Here is a 21,146-nt window from a genome sequence, read left to right as displayed (position 1 = left end):
CACTGAATCTGGCTCAAAGCCTAGATACCACAGCAACTCAAAAACCTTTCATATAGTAGAGGTTCCTGGAATGTGCTGGAAGGAACAATGTGTGGCAGATCTGGTGCACAGGCCTTATTTTGGCCCCAAACTGTAGGGACATGAAGTACAAACAGAATTGACAACTGAATTCAAATCTGCCTGAATACAGGTGACTCCCCACTTATGTGGGGGTTACGTTCTGGGCCCCTGTGTGCATTAAGTGAAATGGCTCACAAGGAGACATTCCTCGTGGTTCCCAAGGAGCCCTCCCCAGAGCCCAAAGAGGACATCCTCTTCATGCCCTGGGGAGGGTCTCCTTGCAAGCCATGAGGGCACTCCAGTGCTCCCCACTTCCAGGTTCCCCGCGCCATGCATGTGTGGTCGCGCACAAATGGGGAGTTGTCTCTACTACCCCTTGCAATTCCCATCTATAGCAGCTCCCTTGTGCTTCATCATTTGGAGTATTTCTCACTGTTCAGCTTCCCTAGTCATTGCTAATGTCCAACACCACAGCAGGATCTACAGCCAGTATTCATCTGAAAGGAGAGCCCTGATTACCTGGCTAAGGTTGAGTGGCTGTACACCATTTGTCACCACCCGGTGTTGCCGGTATCCTGTTGGCGTGATACAGCACCCTGATGCTTGTCCACTTACAGACGCCACCGGCTTGGTCTTGCTCAGGCTACTCAGGACACCTGCAATGTTAAATCAGCGTTTAGTCCACAAGATAGCCTCACTTTGTAAAGGAGCTGAAACTAGATATTGTGGCTGGAAACCAGCATAAACTGTATGAATTCCCCCACCTCCTTGCCACAATAAACAGCAGATCCATGTCATACTTCTGCTAGTACCCTCCGTTTTAAAACTGATTTGCCATGCAGCATGACGGTAATAAATTGAACTGTAAACAGTATTCCAAGTGTGGTCACACCACAGATTTCTATGAAGGTATTACAAAAATAGCAGTTATCAGAACTTTTATTACTCCAAAACTGCTCCCTCCACAAAACAAAGTTTGAAACTGGGGAATATTAAATTCACCTCTGTTAAAGATGCATAGCAACCAGTTACTATGGAGGGAAATAATTGTACAAGTGAAGAGGATTATCCTAAAATGACTTGATAGCTTTACAAGCAAACAAAGGAGCACCTCCCCGGGGGGGGGGGGTCTGCAAAGTTCCAATTTCAAGTTCAGGATAATCTTACTATTTTGAATATTTAAAGGCCAGTTCTCTGGGCAAATACCCATCCAAATAAGAAACCTATGTTTAAATTGCTCAACATAGCAAGTCCTCTACTCATCAAGAGCAACCATACATCTATAATGAACACATGGCTGGATAACTGTTTTAACTGTTTTTATGTTTCATATATGTTATTATATTGTATATCACTTTGGGAAGCCTCGTGCAAAGTGACACAAATACAATTAAAATAAATAGAGAGGTAACTTAGTGAATGACGGCGGTAGTAGAAATACTCTTATATTGCAGGGGAGAGTTGTACTGGATAGATCTTTGCCCCTCTCTAGTAACAACTTTACTGTATTTTAAATATATACAAATGGTCACAAAAGATGAACACATACAACAGAGTGCTGTCTGTGTTGTGTGTATGTATGTATGTGTGTGTGTGTGTGTGTGTGTGTGTGTGTGTGTGTGTGTATAGCCAACAGACTAAAATGAAAATGAGCTCCATGATGGAAGACAGTTTTGCTAGCAACCATTCTTACCTGAGGCTTGGGTGGCTACGATACAGTCACTGAGCTGTGTTTTGAGAGGCACAATAATGGTGCGGGAGTTGGAGCTTTCAGCTGCCCCTCGGCTTGGCTCTAGAGTTCCCCCGGAGCTCCTGAGCGTGGAAAGCGCATTCGATGCATAGGGGCTATTCAGCGAGGAGTCTGAATCAGGGGAGTCGTTAACGGTAACGTAGCTGATGACATTGGATCTCTGCTTCATGCCCAAGCTAAGAGAAAAACATTCAACTGCTTTATTACAACATTTCACCAAATGTATATCCAGGACATTCAGACACACAAAGGAGCCAAATAAAGGGGTATAATACTACTTGCTGTAAGCTTCACAATTCTAAGAATTGCATTAGGTATTACATTCGTACCCCATCTTTTCTCCCCACAGCATACATGAGGACTACACCATTTCATTCTCAAAACTGCCCTATTAGGCTAGGCTGAGTGGGTGCAGCAGGCCCAAAGTGAGCTTCAGGGTGAAGTAGGAATTCAAACCTAGGTGTTTCAGTCCAAGTCCATCATCCTATTCACTGCATCACTCTGACTCAACACATTTTCCAAAGCACAGCCCCCCAACCACCCCTTAGCGTTCAAGTCAGGGGAGACAAACCCAGCAGGTATTATGTCTAAATTGGTTCATACAACTGAAACTTCAAACAACATTTATCCAAGTCCATGCAGATGCACTGCTGCTTTTTCTCTCCCACCCTTTCTCAGCTTTATATTTATATTTAATTCTGTGCCTCCCTCAATTTTCTTTAGCTTTTACCCTTTATAAAGACAAAGAAATTTAAGGTTTGAAGGCAAAAGTTCACATTCCTCTAAGCACCGTTTCTGATATCCCCTGGAGTGTGCCAGCTCAAATTACAGTGGAATTAGTATTTTATTACACTATCTTTTATGTTCACTTACTGTTTAGTTGACTCATACAGAACAAACCTATGCGGCATAATCCACAACTTCCTTGCATGACTAAAAATGGTTGTGTATTGCTCCCTAGCCACCAGATCTAGAATACTGTCCAGAACATCTGACTAGAGCTATAAAAGCAGCGTTCAGTTATCCACGTCCCAAGAAAGATGAACAATCCAATGGCTATCCCCCCAACACTTAAAAACGAACCTGCTCAAAAATTCTTGAGTGGTATTCCTGACTTATCTTTGGAATTCCCTAAAGGACTGCATTAGCAATGGTCCCTTAGGAAGGAGCTAAAACCTCTACCTTGCAGGCTTGTATTTGTTGTCCTCCTCTTCATCAGTGTCACTGCGGATGGTGATTACACTGACTGGGGGGCTGGGAGTGTCTGGAATGACTATGGGCTGGTGCTGCTCCTGCCCCGGAAGGAAAGCATTGGAGGAGGAAGATGTGGCACGCAGTGGGCTGCTCCCAATTAGAGAGTAGACTTGAGATGGAATTGCCTCTAGTGTAGATGCAGGCCTACGGAAAAATACAATGATGGTTATCATAAGCAAATCCATTGGTGGGCAATATTGACACTCCCTTGTTTTAAAGGGATTTGTACTAGCTTGACTAGTGAAGCTTAAAGGACAATGTACAAATCAGTACAAAATAACATCAATTAGAAGTCACAGGAGGCCCATATCAGTGAATGTCCCAAACACCGCTTGAGATCTTTCATACTCCACGTTTAGATGGCTTATATTAACTATTTCTAAACTACAGAAACATCTGTAGGTGCCAATACAAGACAGTTCTCAGGAACAGGACTGCCAAAGTAAGATTTAACCCAGTTTTAACTTTACTGCTATTAGGCAACACACAGAGTCTAAATAATATGGGCCTTTTTGAAAAGTGCTTTCTCTCTATTTTGTTCAAGAACCATCACAGTGGGAAGAAGTCCTTACTTTGTGGCACTATGAGATGGCTGTTTGTTCTTCTTTGCTGGCACGACATTATTTTGCTGCTGCCTCACAACATGAGCCACTCCAACATTCAAAGGCTGGGTTGTAGCCAGAGTCACATGGTTGGTCAGCAAAGATGGCTGCTGCATGATTGTGCTGTATTGATTTCCATGTGAATGGGCGTTTCTAAAGGCAAAAGGAAAGAATGCAGAAATGCCCATCTTAGGTACCGTAGAAAAGACACCAACTCATTGAGTAGCTTTCCCCATCCTTGTGCCCTCCTCCAGATAATGGTGGACTACCCCAGCCAGCCTGGCCAAGTTAGAGGTCACCATAAGGTAGGGGAGACTGCCCTAGAATGCATGATCTGATGTTTGTCCTTGGTTTGCCAATCTATCTAAACAGACAAGCACCACAAGCTTCCCAAGAGGGATGAGGGGGGGGAGAATTATATCCTTAATCCTAGTAGATTATCAATAAAGTACAGGACCATTTTCCCAAAAGCCACAAAAGAAAACAACCCAGACAGGTCTTGCATAGCTTTCAAAACATACCTAAACTTCACCAAACTCAGGAGAAGGAGTTCCATTGTCTCACTGCCAATTCTACATGCACTCATTATAAAAGTAAAGGTAAAGCGGACCCCTGACCATTAGGTCCAGTCGTGACCGACTCTGGGGTTGTGGCACTCATCTTGCTTTATTGGCCGAGGGAGCCGGCGTACAGCTTCCGGGTCATGTGGCCAGCATGACTAAGCTGCTTCTGAAGAACCAGAGCAGCGCACGGAAACGCCGTTTACCTTCCCGCCGGAGCAGTACCTATTTATCTTCTTGCACTTTGACGTGCTTTCGAACTGCTAGGTTGGCAGGAGCAGGGACCAAGCAACGGGAGCTCACCCCGTCGCGGGGATTCGAACCGCCGACCTTCTGATCAGCAAGTCCTAGGCTCTGTGGTTTAACCCACAGCGCCACCCGCGTCCCTCGCACTCATTATACACACACATAAAACACTTGTGTCAGGCATACAGGTATCAGAAGGCAGAGGTCAATACAATGCTATTAAACAAGTGATATAAGCATGGATGGGGCCATCAGCCCCAGCCAGTATGTCAGAGATGATGCACGCCTAAGAAAATCTGGAGGACCACTGGTTCCACACCCGTTATATAGAAAATGAGATGAAGTTTCACTGCTTATTTTACATCTCAAAATGGTGCAAGAGTTCAATCATTCATTTTGGACAAGCCACTCCTGAGGCTCGGGAAACTCTGCTGAATGGAGCAGGCTGCGGAGGCAAATCCTTAAATACTGGGTGGAAGCAACATCCAGACGTGGAGCTCCCACTTGCGGCATTTGCCTCCACTCAATTTTCAGGGACTCCTCCCCTTCTCACTGCACTACTGTTCACCCCAGAGACTGGGGAGGGAGGGAGGGAGGGAGGAGGTCCAGTCCATGGGAAGCCAATTCTTTTGGGTCCAACAATCTACCTGCATCTCCTTGCGTTTCAAGCCTCAAAACACAAAATGTGGAAAGATTACGTCTACTTTTCTGCTCACCTCCAGTCGGCCAACTGCTGGTTGCTTCCAATTGTCTCTGGAATCACAGCTGTAGGCTGAACAGAATTGTGCAGTGCAACCCCTGGAAGCTGTTGCCAGGTAGAAGGCAACAAGATCTGCTGGGTGCCTCCTGGCCAAGCCTGCTGCAAGACAGCAAACAGAAAAACAAAAGGTTTACTAAGATTAACGTTTTAAAGACTGGGGAAGAAAAATCAATTTGTTCAAAGTAAAAGAAGTAAGTAGACTGTTAACTTGCAGAGATAACGGCATGTGAATGCATTTCTACAAATAACTTTACAAAAGGAAGTGAACAAGATATTCAGGGATAAAACACCCCCATCACTCTGGTTACGTTTACATCACAGAGTTTGATGTTCATATTGTACTGCAGAAAATGTATCAGAATGCATCTAAGCAGCTTAGTGACAGGCTCAGGATTCGGGGGGGGGGGGATGATTTCCAAATTATTGGGGTGGGTGAGCCTTGGGGACTTCAGGGCATGGGTGTGTGGGGAGAGGGAGGATGAGTTTTTAGTATTATTTTCTTCCAATGCCAGTGGGAAGGAAGTAAATGTTCACAAAAATATTTTCAGCCTGAAATTTGCCTTTTTGGAGTTACCTGAATACCTACCCTGCTCACCAATTAACTTAGTATACAAACTCATAGATGCTTGCACAGTGGAGCAAGTTTGTTGCACACAACCCATGCAAGGATCTCTGCATCCACACTTGGAGAACAGGTGTTGGTACAGGGCAGGAGGGAAGTACAGCAAGATTGGCTGAGTCCAAATGGTTGGGGAACAACTGCTTTGAAGATCACACATTACAGAAATAAAAAAGTTGTGGGTATTCCAAAAGGTAAAATGAACAAGAATTGAGAGTTTCCTTGTCTGCGTATGAAATACTTTGGGCAAATACCCTTAAGAAATTGATAACTTGCTATTACAGTGGCTTTAAGCATATCAACTGCACATAAGATCCAGTTGTTAGAATTGCAAGAGAATACAATTATTTGGCTCTCAGGGTTTTTTAAGTATCTTCAGCATATATTTTATAAAAAGAATGGCTATAGATTACAAATGAAATTTAACTTCTTACAGCTATTTCTCAGTTACCAGGGTCTACACATTTTAGACAGGCTTTAGAGGCAAACTTTGTTTCTAGTAGACTCTGGACTCAGCTGCATTGGCAAAGAAAAAGCGCTTTATATAAGTTGTTTATGCATTCTAACACTACGACATCAGATGGTGCTGTGGAGTTCCATTTTTGCCAATCCAATTTCTCCTAAAGTTTGCAACGCATTGAACTGAAACGCTTCTTTGATGTGTCTAGTGTTAGGATTCTTGCTCCATGTTTGCAGTCATGAGATTGTTTTCTATCACATGACTGTGTATGTTTTCATTCCACAATGTGGGAAGTGACAGAGACAGGATGTTTTGATGTTACTGTGTTCTGTGAAGTGGGACATTTGTCCTTTGTCTCTTTCTCTTTGCTGTCTGATGAGAAAGAGGAAGGAGCTAAGTCAGAATGCTCCAATTATATTATATGTAAATAAAGTAGATTAGCCAAAATGCTGAGCTATTGAGTCTGTTACGCGAACTGTGAATACTCTGCAGGATCGCTAAGCGTGCTAATGCCTTTTGGTATCAGTCACTGTGATGTTTGGGCTGGAGAAAGCTTTTGAAGCTCCCGAATGACCGACCAGATGCCCTACTTTTGAAAATTTTGGTAGTAGTCCCTAATAGGCAAAGGATTTTAGGTATGCTTAAAAAAAAGACCAGGGCTGAGCGATATCTGGTTTTCACCATTGTGGTATATCAGCAGCTAATCATCATGATATTCCAATATATCACAATGTTGGAAATTGGAGATCAGGGTAGGAGCAGTCACAGAGATTGGGCGGGTGGGGTGCTTGCAGGTCAGGTGTGGGCATGAGGGAAGGAGCAGCTGCAGGGATGGGATGGATGTGCTGAGAAGAGGAAGCAGAGTCACCTCCACTGCATGTAGTTTGAGTGGGAGAGGACTGGGGGGTGCTTCAAGCTGCTGTCAGGGGGCAGCCAATGAACATGCATATCCACTGTGGCTGCTGCAGCTTTCCTGCTAAGTAAAGCTGCTCTACCTCAGTGCCAGGGGAAGGTAGTGCCACGGTGGCTTGAAATGAGGACCGTCAGCTGCCCTGTTTTCCCTCGGCATGAGGCACAGGTGCCAGGTGCAGGGGGGGCTAGGTGCTCCAGGGCCCCCTGCACATCCCTCATGAAGTGGCCAGGCACCCACAATTTTCTGCACCAGGTTTGCACACGCCATGGGGCAGCAGGGAAGAGGGAACCCGCTGGGCACAGGCCAGCATGAGAATACTGCCTCAGCAGCAACACTGCTTTGACTCTCCTTTCCACCTCCAGGGTCAGACCTGACCCAGGACCGGTGCTGTGGCTGGACACAAGGGAGCTGGCGGCTGCCGCACACAAAGCCCTTAACACAGTGGTGTCCAAACTTTTTTTCAAAGAGGGCCTGATTTGATGAAGTGAAGGGCAGTGAGGGCCGACCAAAGGGCCAAACAAAGTTGTTGGACCTTTTTTTAGGATTGAAATTGTGAATTTTTTTAGGATTTTACCCCAAAGCTGTTGAACTTTTTTTAGGGTTGTAGTTGAGTTTTTTTAGGGTTGACTCAAACGTTGAGATGCCTTTCGGAGCGAGGAGCCAGGCTCCAATGAGGAGGTTGAGCCCCATCTCAAAATTGAACCCAGGCGTGTGGCATCTGCATACACCACGGGCATGCTGACATCAAATGCACTCAATCATGCAATATTGGTGTTGCCTTGAAATCGGCTGCCCTGCTCTCCCTTGTGCAAGGAGTGGTATATTGCTGCATATTGCTAGGTCAAAATTGTTATCACAGTGTGATTTCAAAACTGATTTTGGCAACATATTGAAAAATCACACAGCCCTAAAACAGACCATAACATTTGTGATGTTACCATGAAAAAAGGGACATAAACTTAGTTGAGGGGCAAGGCAAGGGAGGGGGCCCTGGACCCCATGGGTGCGTTCCGTGGACCCCTAATTGGGAACCACTGGGATCCAGCCTCTGTGGCTCCACTACAGCACTTTCTGCTCTGCAGACAAAGCAAGCAGGGGTGGCTTGTCTGGTGGGACACAGAAGCAGCAATAGCCTCCTGGCAGTGGAGTTGCTGGGATGGAAAAGGTAGGGATTGTGTGGATGCACCAGTAAGAAGGAAGGATTGGCTCTGTAAGCAAGTCCACACAACCCCAACCTTGCAGTTGCCTTTTCCTTCCTGGTAGATGGCACCAGCTCCATGGCTGAGAGGCTATTGCTGTGCCTCTGCCCTACTGAGCGAGCAACTCTAGAGAGCAAGAGATTCTGTTTTGTGCCCACTGCTAAATGAGTTTACAAGGGAAAGGTGTGGACAGAGTATATGTTTCTAACAACTCCTCCCCCTCCAAACAATGACACAAAGGCTGCATCCTGGTGCAAGGCATAGCCTGCTAAGATTTTCTTAACTTAAAAAACAGATTAGTGTTTTATAGAGGGTAGTTGCTTTATTGATAATTTGTTAATTATTTTTTATAATTTATGTTACATTTGTGATGTAACATAATTTCTACTATGTTATTTATTGTACGAAAGCCACTTTGCAACTCATGTGAGTGAAAAGCGGCACAAAAATACAAAAAAGCGAAATCTCTATTGACAGCTTCTTTAAAACCTACTCCTATGGTAGACTTCCCCTGCTCATCACAATTAAATGTGTAGTGATCAGTTATAAGCTTGCAGCACTTTCCATATTTAAATTCAAACCCATCCAGTAACAGTGGTTTCCCTACACAGAAAGTCTTCTTAAGATACATGTTCTGCAGTATGTATATATATTTAGAGTTCCACACATATGGTCAAACTGTGAAACCATGCACACATGCCATTTTAAGTTGACATATTTCTGCAATTAACAGATCCACATTACTGGTTCCAAAAAGAAGCCTTCAAGCAGAGAACTGCTAACCCCTCTGCCAATACAAGCGGAATAATTAAAAAAAAGAGAGAATTATGTTAAAAGTCACACCATGCCTCTTTCCAAAAGCCAACACCTGCACAAGACAAAGCAGAGAGTTTAATACAGTGCGAGATCTAATGTCCCACCAGGAGGCAGAAATCGGGCCTTCCAAGCGACGAACTGCTTGACAGAGGAGGGACAAAAATATGCAAAGCTGAGCAAATGGCTAATGCAAACTTAGATGAAGCGGCAAAAGGGAGAAGTGTTGAAAGCACTAAAGGTGAGCACTTCAGGCAAAAGGCTATTAGAAGCCAAAATTCAGAGAGAAAAGCAGGATACAAGTAGGCAGGTGGATTTAGTCGGGAGGTGGGGGGTGTAAATTCGGTCATTGCACCACACAAGTACAGAAATTAGTATGGGGTGCAAAATTCAACATTCCAAGAATGTAAAGTTTTGTCTGTGTTTTTAAAGCTAGTTTTTAGACCTTAAGGCTGCAAAGAGGTTTGAAAGAACACAGGCAGTGCCTGGTGAAATCCAAGAAAGAAGTGGGGGGGCCAATCGCAAAAGGATTTTCAAGTTGTCAGTGCCTTGCAGAGCTCTTCTCCCCTTCCCATGAGCCAAAAGAGAATTGAATATATATACAAAGTGCTTAATTTGAATGATTTATACAGATCTTATACAGCTTTCCTTGTCAATGAATTTTGATTAAGAGTATATACAGTCGAGTATATACAACGCTGGATTAAGTATTCTACAATGTCCAAAGAGGAATGTACCAGATTACTGGATGAGAAACTCAAGTCTTTTACAGCAGCTAGTCACAGAACATTTAGGTTCTGCACAGGCATCCATGTTTCCACAATTGAAATTCAATCTGAATTGAATGAGGGGAGGCAGACAGGAGACCTATGAAATCTTTTAAGTTGTCTTTTCAGCACATGCAATTATATAACCTTTAAGATCCCATCCTGTCTGCCTTCTTACACTCGCTATGGGGTAAACAGCAATGCCAAAAGAAGCAGTTCCTCATCTGGTGAGACTTTGGTTCTGACCAGAGCCAACAATGCTCCAGAATGTATCTATTTGAAGATAAAGATGCTCATGAATTATCACTTTAAAGCCACAAAAGACAACGATGTATGTAACAAATGGAAGTGTGCTTTGCAAGACACGTGAGGACACCAGGGTTTCAAGTGCACTGCAATGTTTCCATAAACTTCACTGATCTGATTCTGGAGTTTCCAATTGACTGTTTTTTGGCACCTACAGTGTGAATTCCACTGAAGGTACCAGTCAAATTCAGAGAGAGAAAGAAAAATTTGAAAATGGACACTTCCCTTAATATCTCCAGCAAGTTTAAGAGCAAACTATCCTGAGAAACAGTTTAGAAGGTAAGAGCTCACCTTTAATCTCAACCAAGAAATGCAAAAGGAACTAAAAGTATTGGTGGGAAGCAACATCTCTCTGAGGATGATGCACGCTGCCAATGATTGGTCAGAGGTAATGAAAAGCCAGGGAGAATTGGAGGTCAGCATTGTTCAACAGAGGTTAAGAAATCTGTACTGTTAAAGCCGTTTAGTAATAAAGTATTTGCCGATATTAGAAGTTTTCAGTGCCTGAAACATTTCTACATGCGAAGAAGCTTTAAAAAGCTTAACTTGTCAAATCCTGGCTGCCCAGATGCGTATGGCAGAGTCAACCTAAGGGCCATACCCCTTGTTTTCAATCAATAAAATGTTAAAAAAGATAGGAGAGTAAAGAGAGAAGAAATACAATTACCACTCTTCTCAGACTAGGAGAAGAGATTGATCAACACACTAGGCTAGTAAAGAACAACAGTCAATGGATCTGGATTCTTTACAGAGCAACACTAAACATCAGAGTCAGACAGTGCTTCAGCAATGTTGGGGAGGAAAAACAACGAGACATTAAGATGTAGCAAGAACACAGCCACAAGATGGCACATGCTTCCATGCCCTCTGCAAGTCTAAGTTAAAACAAAAACTCCGTTAGTGAACACAATCAAGGGAGGCAATTACCAGTACTGCAGCCGTCTGTTCTACTAGCGCTGGCCGGCCGGCTGCGCAGTTCAGAGTAAAAGGTACCGCATACTGCGGCGTGATGGTGGCTACTTGAGGATGAAGAGTTGCTACCATTAGTGGTGTACAGCTTCCCTGAAATGTAGATTAGGCAGTGAGTGAAACAAATGTACTGAGGAAACAGGCCCAGAAAGGCTTTCTCCGCAAGGAAACTAGTGGCGCTTTTGAGTGGCTTGCAGAACTCATGGGTATGCTCTGATATAAATATGCTTTTCTATCAGCTTAATTCAGTATCTCTTGCCTGAAGTGATATTAAGTGATATTAAGTACTCCTGAATTTCAGTGAACAAACTTTTGTGTTTACCGCACCTGAGACAATATTAATCCTGAGGAATATCTAAACTAGTGCAGGGAAGGCTTGGAAAGACTAATAGCCTCCAAAATGTCCTATTGGACATGTAAGATTGCAAAACCAGTGTTCTGGTATTTTAAGATAAAAACAGCAATACCTGCCTGTCCATTGACTTTCTGTTTAAATAAATAAAAGGCAATTCAATGATCAGAATAATTTCATTAAACATCTCCACAACCAAACTGACTTAAAACTTCACTCTCTAATAGAGAAGAATCATTTTGTTTTGTTGCACTTACAAAGAATACCATATTGGATTTCTGTTGTGCTAGTTTGCGTAATTCCAAATGCCTTCCACAATAGATATAAAAAAGGACAAGTTATAAAGTGCATCTTTCATTTATTCATGCCTGACCTGAACATGTTTGCAATGATATCACCCAAGTCCCATGGCAAAGACCACAAAATTATATTAGCCATTTATGTAACCATTAGGCTTTCTGGATCTTCTGGTCTGAAACAAACAGGACTGTTGGTCTTACCTGAAATGTATTTTTCCTTTAAGTGATAAGGTGTTCTCTGGTGGAATACGAGTTCCCTCTAATGCTCAGAGGCAGAATTACAGCTTGTTTAGAAGATTCTGCTCACATCCAAATAGTTTATGACTGTCCAATGTGCTACAGCCCAAACGAACCACAAGAATATAAAAACAAACAAGGAAAACGTACAGGAAAAACACTGTTCAGATGGGGTCTAGGGGCTTCATTTTGAAGTGCCAGAGAGCAGGTTCTCTCTCGGCAACCCACTGTTTCTTCACTACAGTGTTGTCATACATGGTGAAAAGGAAACTACAGAGAGAAGTGCTGAATAGCAAGGCAAGGGACCCGAAGTTTGAGTCTGGCATCAGTTAAGATTAAGAGGCTGGCATCCAAAATGAATGATGTCCACTGTGGCTCCCTTCAACGGTACTCCCTTCTCTACGTTGCTGGTCCACCACAGACAGAAACTTACGTCACTGAAACTGGCACCTGTCCACGCAGGAAAAAGATTGTTGCTTCCTTATATTCATAGCCAAGAGCAATCTTTCAAGCTGGAAAGAATCACCTGCATGTGACTCTTTGGAAAACCTAGAACAAGACCGAAGTGACAGAATAAAATGGCTGGTATTGGTTGCAAATATCTGTAAGAGTGTCAGTCATCTCTGTGGATTGAACCTGGATTCGACTAAAATGTCCTTTACTACCTTCTTGCCAAAACGTTTTCATCCCACACAGGGTTCCATGGAGAGGTTCAGATGAGAAGCTTGATCCACATTCCAATGCCACAGCCACAAGGTGCATCTCATTACCACACCAACCACCAAAGTTCAGGACAAAAAAATGTAGAATCCACTGAGTTGTCCGCTATAAGTACACCTTCAGCAGAGTCTTACAGCGTCACACTGGATCCTGTTGAGAATTGTCCAATAATTCTGTACAGCCACAGAGAAGCATGAGAAAACAGGTGCAGCAAAAGCACAGTTGATGCACTGGAATCACATTCCTTCCTGAGACCAAAGTCCAATTTGTGCATGTGAGAGTCTTCAAACTGGGCATCCCACACAAACTAAAGCAATTATAGTTCCAATGGCTGGGAGCTTTAGCTGATCCATTTAAGTCTGATCCATCGTGGAAACTCATTGGCATACCGGACCAGTTCTTAGTATAGTCCTTTAAGTCTGATCCATCGTGGAAACTCATTGGCATACCGGACCAGTTCTTAGTATAGTCCTCTCTTTTTTCCAGAGTTTCGAATTTCATTTAATGGGGAAAAGGGACAGAACTGACATATGATTGAACACATGCAAACATGAGGAGTACTGAAAATAGATTGGTTCATTCATGTTCCATAAGTTGGAAATAAAAGAGGCAATTCCAAAACATTTTATTATTTCAAGGGAAAGAAAGTTCCAGAATATACACAACATTTGCTGTTTGCAGCATCTAAGCCATGGAAAATACAGTTTCCTTCCACTGGAAGAGTCAATACTTCAGAATAAAGAACCGCTTAAGATTCAAACAGAAGTTTACAAAAATTGACAATGCATTATAGTACTTTTTCATTAACAAACACTAGTCTAATATTGGGACTAATCTTTGAAACAGTCCTTAGCCACTGTAGGGCTTGCACTTCACAATGGGTAACTTTATGACCGGCTATTCTAGCATCTCACTGGTTCTTCTTGAGATGCTCAGAACAACAGGACTTTTGAGACCAATTTGGGGCCTAGCACAAGCACCAATTCCAATCCTTCTGGGGGACAGCAGCGTATCCTTTTCAGATTTAGCAACTGATATCAAGGATGGGACACCTACAACCTCCCAGCAGCAGGTTCCCCATCCCTGGAAATAAAAATGTTTATTTTTAACTAGCATCAGCCCCTCTTTACTTCTTGAGCAATTTTCTGTGGACATTGCAGAAGTGAGGTACAGTGGTACCGTGGTTATCAAACTTAATCCATCCCAGAAGTCTGATCCAAAACCAAAGCGTTCCAAAACCAAGGTGTGCTTTTCCACAGAAAGTAATGCAACATGGATTAATCCGTTCCAGACAATTAAAAACAAAACAGCAATTTAACATGAATTTTACTATCTAATGAGACCATTGATCCATGAAATGAACGCAATAGACCAGGCTGCAATCCCAGTATCAAAAACAGGCAGTGATCTGCCCATTGCCATTGGAGGGGGGAGTTTAAATGGAGGGGGAGGAAAAACACTCAAACTGGAGGGAGGAGGAGCGCGTGTGTGGGGTGTGTGTGGGGAAGGAGGTGGCTAACTAGATGCGGGAGGAGGGAGTTTAAGGCCTGGGAGGAAAAACACTCAAACTAGAGGGACGAGGAGCACGTGTGGGGAAGGAGGTTGCTAACTGGATGCAGGAGGAGGGAGTTTAAGGGGGGTGGAATCTTAAAAAGGAAGCCCTGTTAAACAGGTAAATCTTAAAAAGGAAGCCCTGTTAAACAGGTAAATCTTAAAAAGGAAGCCCTGTTAAACAGGTAAATCTTAAAAAGGAAGCCCTGTTAAACAGGTAAATCTTAAAAAGGAAGCCCTGTTAAACAGGTAAATCTTAAAAAGGAAGCCCTGTTAAACAGGTAAATCTTAAAAAGGAAGCCCTGTTAAACAGGTAAATCTTAAAAAGGAAGCCCTGTTAAACAGGTGAATTATGAAGGAAAATCTTAAAAAGGAAGCCCTGTTAAACAGGTGATTTATGAAGGAAAATCTTAAAAAGGAAGCCCTGTTAAACAGGTGAATTATGAAGGAAAATCTTAAAAAGGAAAAGCAATAAAGTGTCTTGTAAACCAATAAATCTTTAATAAAAACATTTTTTAAAAAACAGTCGTCAAGTGTCCTTTGTTTGAATAATAAGGGCAGCTAACACCAATAAAATCATAGTAAAAACATAATAGGGGAAAAGAGAGGGGGGAACCAATTTAAAATACAGGTTAAAATGCAATTTAAAATGCAGCCTCATTTTAAAGTACAGTGGTGCCCCACAAGACAAACGCCTCGCAAGACGGAAAACCCACTAGACGAAAGGGTTTTCCTTTTTGGAGGCGCTTTGCAAAACGAATTTCCCTATGGGCTTCCTTCGCAAGACGAAAGCCCATAGGGAAATCTCCGGGACAGCGGGGAAGCGCAGCGCGTCTTCCCCACTGTCCTCGGACCTCCTCCGAAGGCTGGCGGCGGGGCGGAGAGACCTCCTCCCGCCGCCAGCCTTAGTTTCTCCGCTATCCCGGACGGCTTTTGAAGGCAGGCGGGGGGGGGGGGGAGCAAAGACTTTCGCCCAGGACCTCTTCTGAAGCCCGGCGGGGGGCAAAAGTCTTTGCTCCCCCCCTGCCTGCCTTCCCGGGGGGCTTTTAAATCGCCCCGGGACAGCGGAGAAGTCCTCCACTGTCCCGGGGTTTTTTAAAATGCTGGCGGGCGGCAGCGGAGGCTTCGCTGCCGCCCGCCAGCATTTTAAGATCGCCCCGGGACAGCGGAGAAGTCTCCGCTGTCCCGGGGGTTTTTAAAATGCTGGGGGTGGGAAGAAAAGCCCTTGCCCCCCCCCCAGCCTTCAGAACAGACTGTCCCCGGACCTGGTCTGAAGTCGGTTTCCATAGGAACGCATTGATTGATTTTCAATGCATTCCTATGGGAAACCGTGCTTCGCAAGACGAAAAACTCGCAAGAAGAAAAAACTTGCGGAACGAATTAATTTCGTCTTGCGAGGCACCACTGTAGCTGATAAATCTTAGCCTCTAGCCTTCCTACTTTCTGAAGGGCAAGCGTCATCATAACGCAAATCATGGTTACGAATACCAGTCCTAGGAGTTTTCACAACAGGTAGAGTAGCCTGCATAATGCAAAGAAACAGCCTAGGAGAAGCAGCACATTGTTTGCTTTAATCTTTGGCCATCTGAAAGTAAATGGATCTATTCTCTTCCTCGCTTACAACACAGTTTAGCTGAGATAAACAGTGCAGTTTACAACAAAGATGGCAACTCTTTCATATCCATTGTCCATGTTGCTCTTCCTTTCATAATATTCACAGTATCTGCCAGTGAAGTGTTGGGGGCATGCACAGAAGCTGCCCAGGATTCAAGTTCCTCCATTTTGACAGCAATGCCAGTTCAGTTTTTTACTTTCAGTAAGACCAATGAAAGGCACTGTTGGCTTACTGAGCTGTTTCCTGCTCTCATAGCTTTGGTTCATCTGATTGAAGACATTTACCAGTAATATGGTGTGATCCTTTGGGACTGTGGCATCAGCAATTTCTTCAACAAGTCTGTGCTCTTGTCTGGACCTGTGCACGTGAAGGCAGACTCCCTTCGAGCAAAGTCAGACTTCTACAAATCCACCAGAATAATTACGGCAACAAGTACCCTCTCCTCATACCATTGTGATTATTACTTATATATTACTGAAGCCTTTTCCATTTGCCTTCTCTCTCGGGTGAAGCTGAGGCGACGAGAAGAAACTCAAGCCAGTTTATCCATAGGCTTGTTAAGATCCAGAGGTGTCATAGGTTTTCAGAGAAGAGGCAGGAATGGTGCCTATTAGAAGGAACTTCCTCAACCTCTGGTCCTTCACTGCAGTCATCAACGTCTGAAAACTCCTCTTCAAACACAGCATCCTCAATCTTCCAACTGCCTATAGGCAGAAAAGCTCTTACACGTCTTGTGTGCCTTTCCTTCGGGCCACTTGAATCCCATAGCTCAGCTGGTACAACAGCCGGAACTGCTGGAGCCAGAAGTGATACTGGAACAATAACTGGCTGAGGAGCTTGAGCACACACTGCCAGGAGTGTGAGGCAATGACTGCAGGTTGTTGTTAGGCACCCAACAGCTCTTTAGCAAAGTCACCTAACAAGGCTCCTTTAATCTGGAGCAGCATTTGAGGAGTCAACTGAAGCTGCACCCAAGTAAGATTACTGAAAGTGCTAGGCAAAGCCTGGAAGAGCGCTAAATTACAGGGCAAACTTGGATTAGAGGTCATGATAATGTTACAGAGAGCAGCTGTGAACAGGAGCCTTATGAGGCACAGAAATGGCCTGAGAGAGAGAAGCAGCAAAAAAACAACCCCAAAAATTCTGTTCCACAATGTGCCTTCAGCCACCTCCAAATCAGCAGAGCCATGATTTGTTAAAGCATGCTGGAACTTAAAAAGGAAACTGTCACCGCAAGAGGCTGGAAGAATATGATGCTTTTAGCTGCCCTAAAGACTTTGGCTTTAGATTTATGTAGGTTTTTGTCACTGCCGCCCCCCCGCCCCGCCCCGCCCCGCCCAAATGTGGCTGAAGTTTTCCTCAACTGCTGCAGCACACTGACTCAGAGCGAATGGGGATCATCTCCAGTGGGGGTGGGAAACAGGCTAAGCTTCTTTGCCTTATGGCCAATAGCTTTGCCAAACGGCTACTTAAAAATGGTGCACTGCTTTGGCACTGGCTGGAGCTCTGGGGAGAGGCAACAATGGCAGGGCGCCAGCATAAGAACCCAACAGCCACTAAAATGCTGAGAGGAAAAACTGGTCTGTTTAACTCCCAAGGGCCTGAAGTGGTAAGGAAATGGCCACTAAGGAGGAAAAAATGAAAGGGAGTCAAGTGACAAGGTGAAAAAAGCAAATGTAGAAGTGATTGAAACAGTCATGGAAAGATGCAGGAAGGGGACTGCCAACCAGACCACACAGAAAAAGTCCCCTCCCCATAAAAAAACCCCAAAGCGAAGTTTCTTATTTTATATAAAACTCACAAGAACTTCCTTTCCCCTTTCATTGAAGATGTGCCAATTTAGTTTTAGAATTCTTTTGTTCCAGCATGGGGGTAGTGGGTTCTGTGAAAATAACCACACGCTGAATGGAAATCGCTTCCAAAACACAAGCCTGAGCAAATCTGAATAGCCGAGTGTGAACCCCAACTGCCTCAGAGTGAAGGCAGGAGAAAGCCACGTAAAGTGAGTGGATGTGAGCAAAATCCTTTCAATAAGCTGCGATTCTGCCTTTGAAGGCTAGAGGGAGCTTTCACCCCACCAGAGAACATGTTCACTCAAAGAAAAAAAAATCGCCATTAGTTTTTAGCAAAATACAAGTATTCCTGGAAGCAGATATCACTTTGGTTTTTCTAGTAGGATATAAAATGGGATTAGAGTACCAAAATAATATATACTGAAATCTAATTATTTGATATCATCTAAGCTTTTACGAATACAACATCACAAAATGAAACAATGCAGTTGTAACAAGTATTCTTGCTATGAATGGGGGCAGCGGAGAAAGAGTGAGGAAAAGGGAAGAGGAATCGACTTGGGACTCAACGTAGCCATATGAAATCTTGCACTTGCACTTCATTTATAGCTAAGGATTTAAAAACCACTCCGCATTCAGATAATATGTGAGTGGTGTAGAAAAACAGAGTATCCATAATAGAACAGTATTATAAAAACTGAGAAGAATTTAAAACAACTTTATTTTAGCTAAATAGGTTAGCCCATTTATTACGGCCAAACCTTTAATGTAGATAGATGATTAGATTAAAAAACAGACTAATTTCCATGCTTTCTTGTCTTGTCTTTGGTATTGGAAGGCAGGACTCTGCCACCCAACTTTGAGTAATTTCTGGTTCCCAACTTTAATCTAGAACAAACCAGTAATTGTATTCGGGGTAATTTACTGACATTCTAAGGGCTCTCCTTACGTTTACCTGTGTGAGAACTCCGGACTGGATCTGTAATGGCTGAGCTGCTGGTGCCTGTGGCACAATTGGAACAGTGTTGTCCATCCTAACAGGGAAGCCAGAATGCTTTGTGGTTGCCTGAAGACCAGCTGTAGGAAATAACGAAAAGAGAACAGTTAATCTACTGCTTTTAATTATCTGAACACATTTCAGAGCCCACTTACCAACAAACGAAACAAAGACAAAGCAAATAATTACTGACACCGAGAAATGCCTAAATCTATCTACACACTTGGTGCAGCAGACCAGCTGTACAGTCTAAGCAGTATTTTTCTGGAATACCACCTATTCAAAAACACCTTCCTTTGTGGCGGTGGATCGCCACAAACCCATTTAGTGATTTTGCTCTTAACATTCAGGTCACAATGGCATTTGGATATTGGGATGCCAGCTGTTGACTGAGAGGCATCTGTATTGTTAAAATAAAGTTTTTCCAGCTCCGTGAGAAGCTTCATCCCAGGCTGCAGCTACTGCAATCTGGAAACTGGTCATCTACTGGTTGGCTACTGGCAATATCTTTGTATTTTCCAACTTTACTGAAAGTGTTTTTTTAGAGGCCAATATGGAGTAATGCAATGTAATAGGCATATCTATAGATAATGTAGCTACAGCTCTCTTTGGGATGTACAATGTGTGGCAATGCATTTTGAAATAGATTTCAAAACATGGGGAATCGACAACAAAGCACCATTGCTCTACAAAATAGAAATGTAATTCCATACATACTACTGATGAAGCCAACTTGGGCAAGAGGTTGGTTCTATCAGCAGGCTACTGCAGTTGAGCTCATTCAATACCTTGTCTGCTATATAAAGGTCTGTAATGGAGACTCATGTGCCTACTTCAGTAAAAGTAGCTGTACATCCACAAGCGCCCTGTGCAATACTCATGAAGGAAACGGGGGACCACAATATCTGCACCCTCCGTGGACTTGCTCAGTAAGAAATGTGTGATATAAATTGAATAAATAATCCCCCAAATCCAACTCTATATGAAACAATAAATCCAAGTTTGTCTGCAGCAACCCTCAAATTATCTTGGATTCCTTCACTTAGCCTAGAATAAGCGTAAGCGAATCCATTGCTCAGCTGCACATTGTATCCTATTTTACTTATTTCAAAACTTTTGATTTTCAGAATTTGTATACTGAGCACCATGCTAGAGTTTTACTGTTAACTCTTAAAACATGAAAAGTGTCAAATTATACCTTAGTGGCATACATGTAATATATGTGCACCTTAGCTGTTATAGCTTTAAAACTACTATATATTATTTTTGTAAATAGTATGGAAAGACCCCAACACACACACACTTACTTTGAAAAGCAGGAGGACACACAATGAAAGTTTGCTGAAATGGGTCCGTTTGGGTGCAGATCTGAGTGGTTCCAGGCTGTAAGGAAACACTCTGCTGCGCCACACCAGTAACTGGTGCTGCAGATGATGGGTAGAGAGCCGACTGATAATTCAGCAGTGAAACATCTGAATTTGCCAGAGACAGAGTAGCAGCAGCTGTAGAATTTGAAGCCAACACACTAGCCTGGAAAACAGGAACACTCATCATTAGAACCAAAACATGTCTTTTGCTCAAGCATTTGAAAATCAACCACAAAAACCAATACAAAAGAAACGCTTCAGGCTTTCCGCTCACTTTAACCCAACTTTCCGTCTCGTTGACATATTTTACAGACCAGCTGGTGAGCTGTATAATACTAAACAGCTAGTTAGCTACAATGGGAAAGGGTGAGGGATGAAGGCAGGTCACAGGAGAGCTGCTCTGAGAGGTCCAAGGCCATGGTGAGCTTTAAAAGTCAATGCCTGGAATGGGGTATGGAACTCATAAGGCAGCCACTGCATAGCGGCAGCTGCCGATTACATATAGCATTGATTTCAGATTAAATTCATGATTAATAATCTAGAATAACATCTAGATTAAGGTGAATCACTCCAGGAAATGACGGAAGCCGTTTTTATTGGTTTTCATTCCTCAAAATAATAATAATAATAATAATAATAATAATAATAATAATAATAATAATAAACTAATTACCTGATGGTGCACAGTATTGAGCTGGTTGTTGAAACTCATGGTGAGGTTTGTGCTTGTGTTCGGTGCAACATGTGTTGTGAATGGGCTTTTTATCTGATTAACTGTGTCATACATATTCACTCTTCGCTTGCATATCTCCATGTTCTGAAAGCAGGATTTCACACTAAAAGGAAATGAGATGTCGAAGAGATTTGTGTGGCTGTGAAACTGTAGTTAGTTACCAAGCATGTAAGGCTACGTGTGCGATGCTTCTGCACCTTATTT

The 21,146-nt window shown here is 43.2% G+C and overlaps 1 protein-coding gene across 6 annotated transcripts in view; it reads right to left on the bottom strand.

Annotated features, from left to right (window-relative positions):
* The window catches only part of HIPK1 (homeodomain interacting protein kinase 1), a 44,409-nt gene that overhangs the window by 6,773 nt on the left and 16,490 nt on the right, over nt 1-21,146 (bottom strand). For 3 of the 6 annotated variants that reach the window (XM_028734540.2, XM_028734537.2, XM_028734541.2), the window contains exons 7-15: nt 20,883-21,045; nt 20,150-20,372; nt 18,801-18,922; nt 11,237-11,371; nt 5,189-5,331; nt 3,637-3,819; nt 2,993-3,208; nt 1,754-1,986; nt 580-716 (exon numbers count right to left, since the gene is read on the bottom strand). In XM_028734540.2, coding sequence (XP_028590373.2) covers nt 580-716; nt 1,754-1,986; nt 2,993-3,208; nt 3,637-3,819; nt 5,189-5,331; nt 11,237-11,371; nt 18,801-18,922; nt 20,150-20,372; nt 20,883-21,045 — 1,555 coding nt within the window. The remainder of the gene's footprint in view (nt 1-579; nt 717-1,753; nt 1,987-2,992; nt 3,209-3,636; nt 3,820-5,188; nt 5,332-11,236; nt 11,372-18,800; nt 18,923-20,149; nt 20,373-20,882; nt 21,046-21,146) is intronic. The other 3 variants (XM_028734538.2, XM_028734542.2, XM_028734543.2) reach the window with 3 other exon arrangements.

This window comes from Podarcis muralis, chromosome 5, assembly GCF_964188315.1.
Source record: "Podarcis muralis chromosome 5, rPodMur119.hap1.1, whole genome shotgun sequence".
In the NCBI taxonomy this organism is placed as follows: domain Eukaryota; kingdom Metazoa; phylum Chordata; class Lepidosauria; order Squamata; family Lacertidae; genus Podarcis; species Podarcis muralis.
This window is presented reverse-complemented; position numbering and strand designations above follow the sequence as displayed.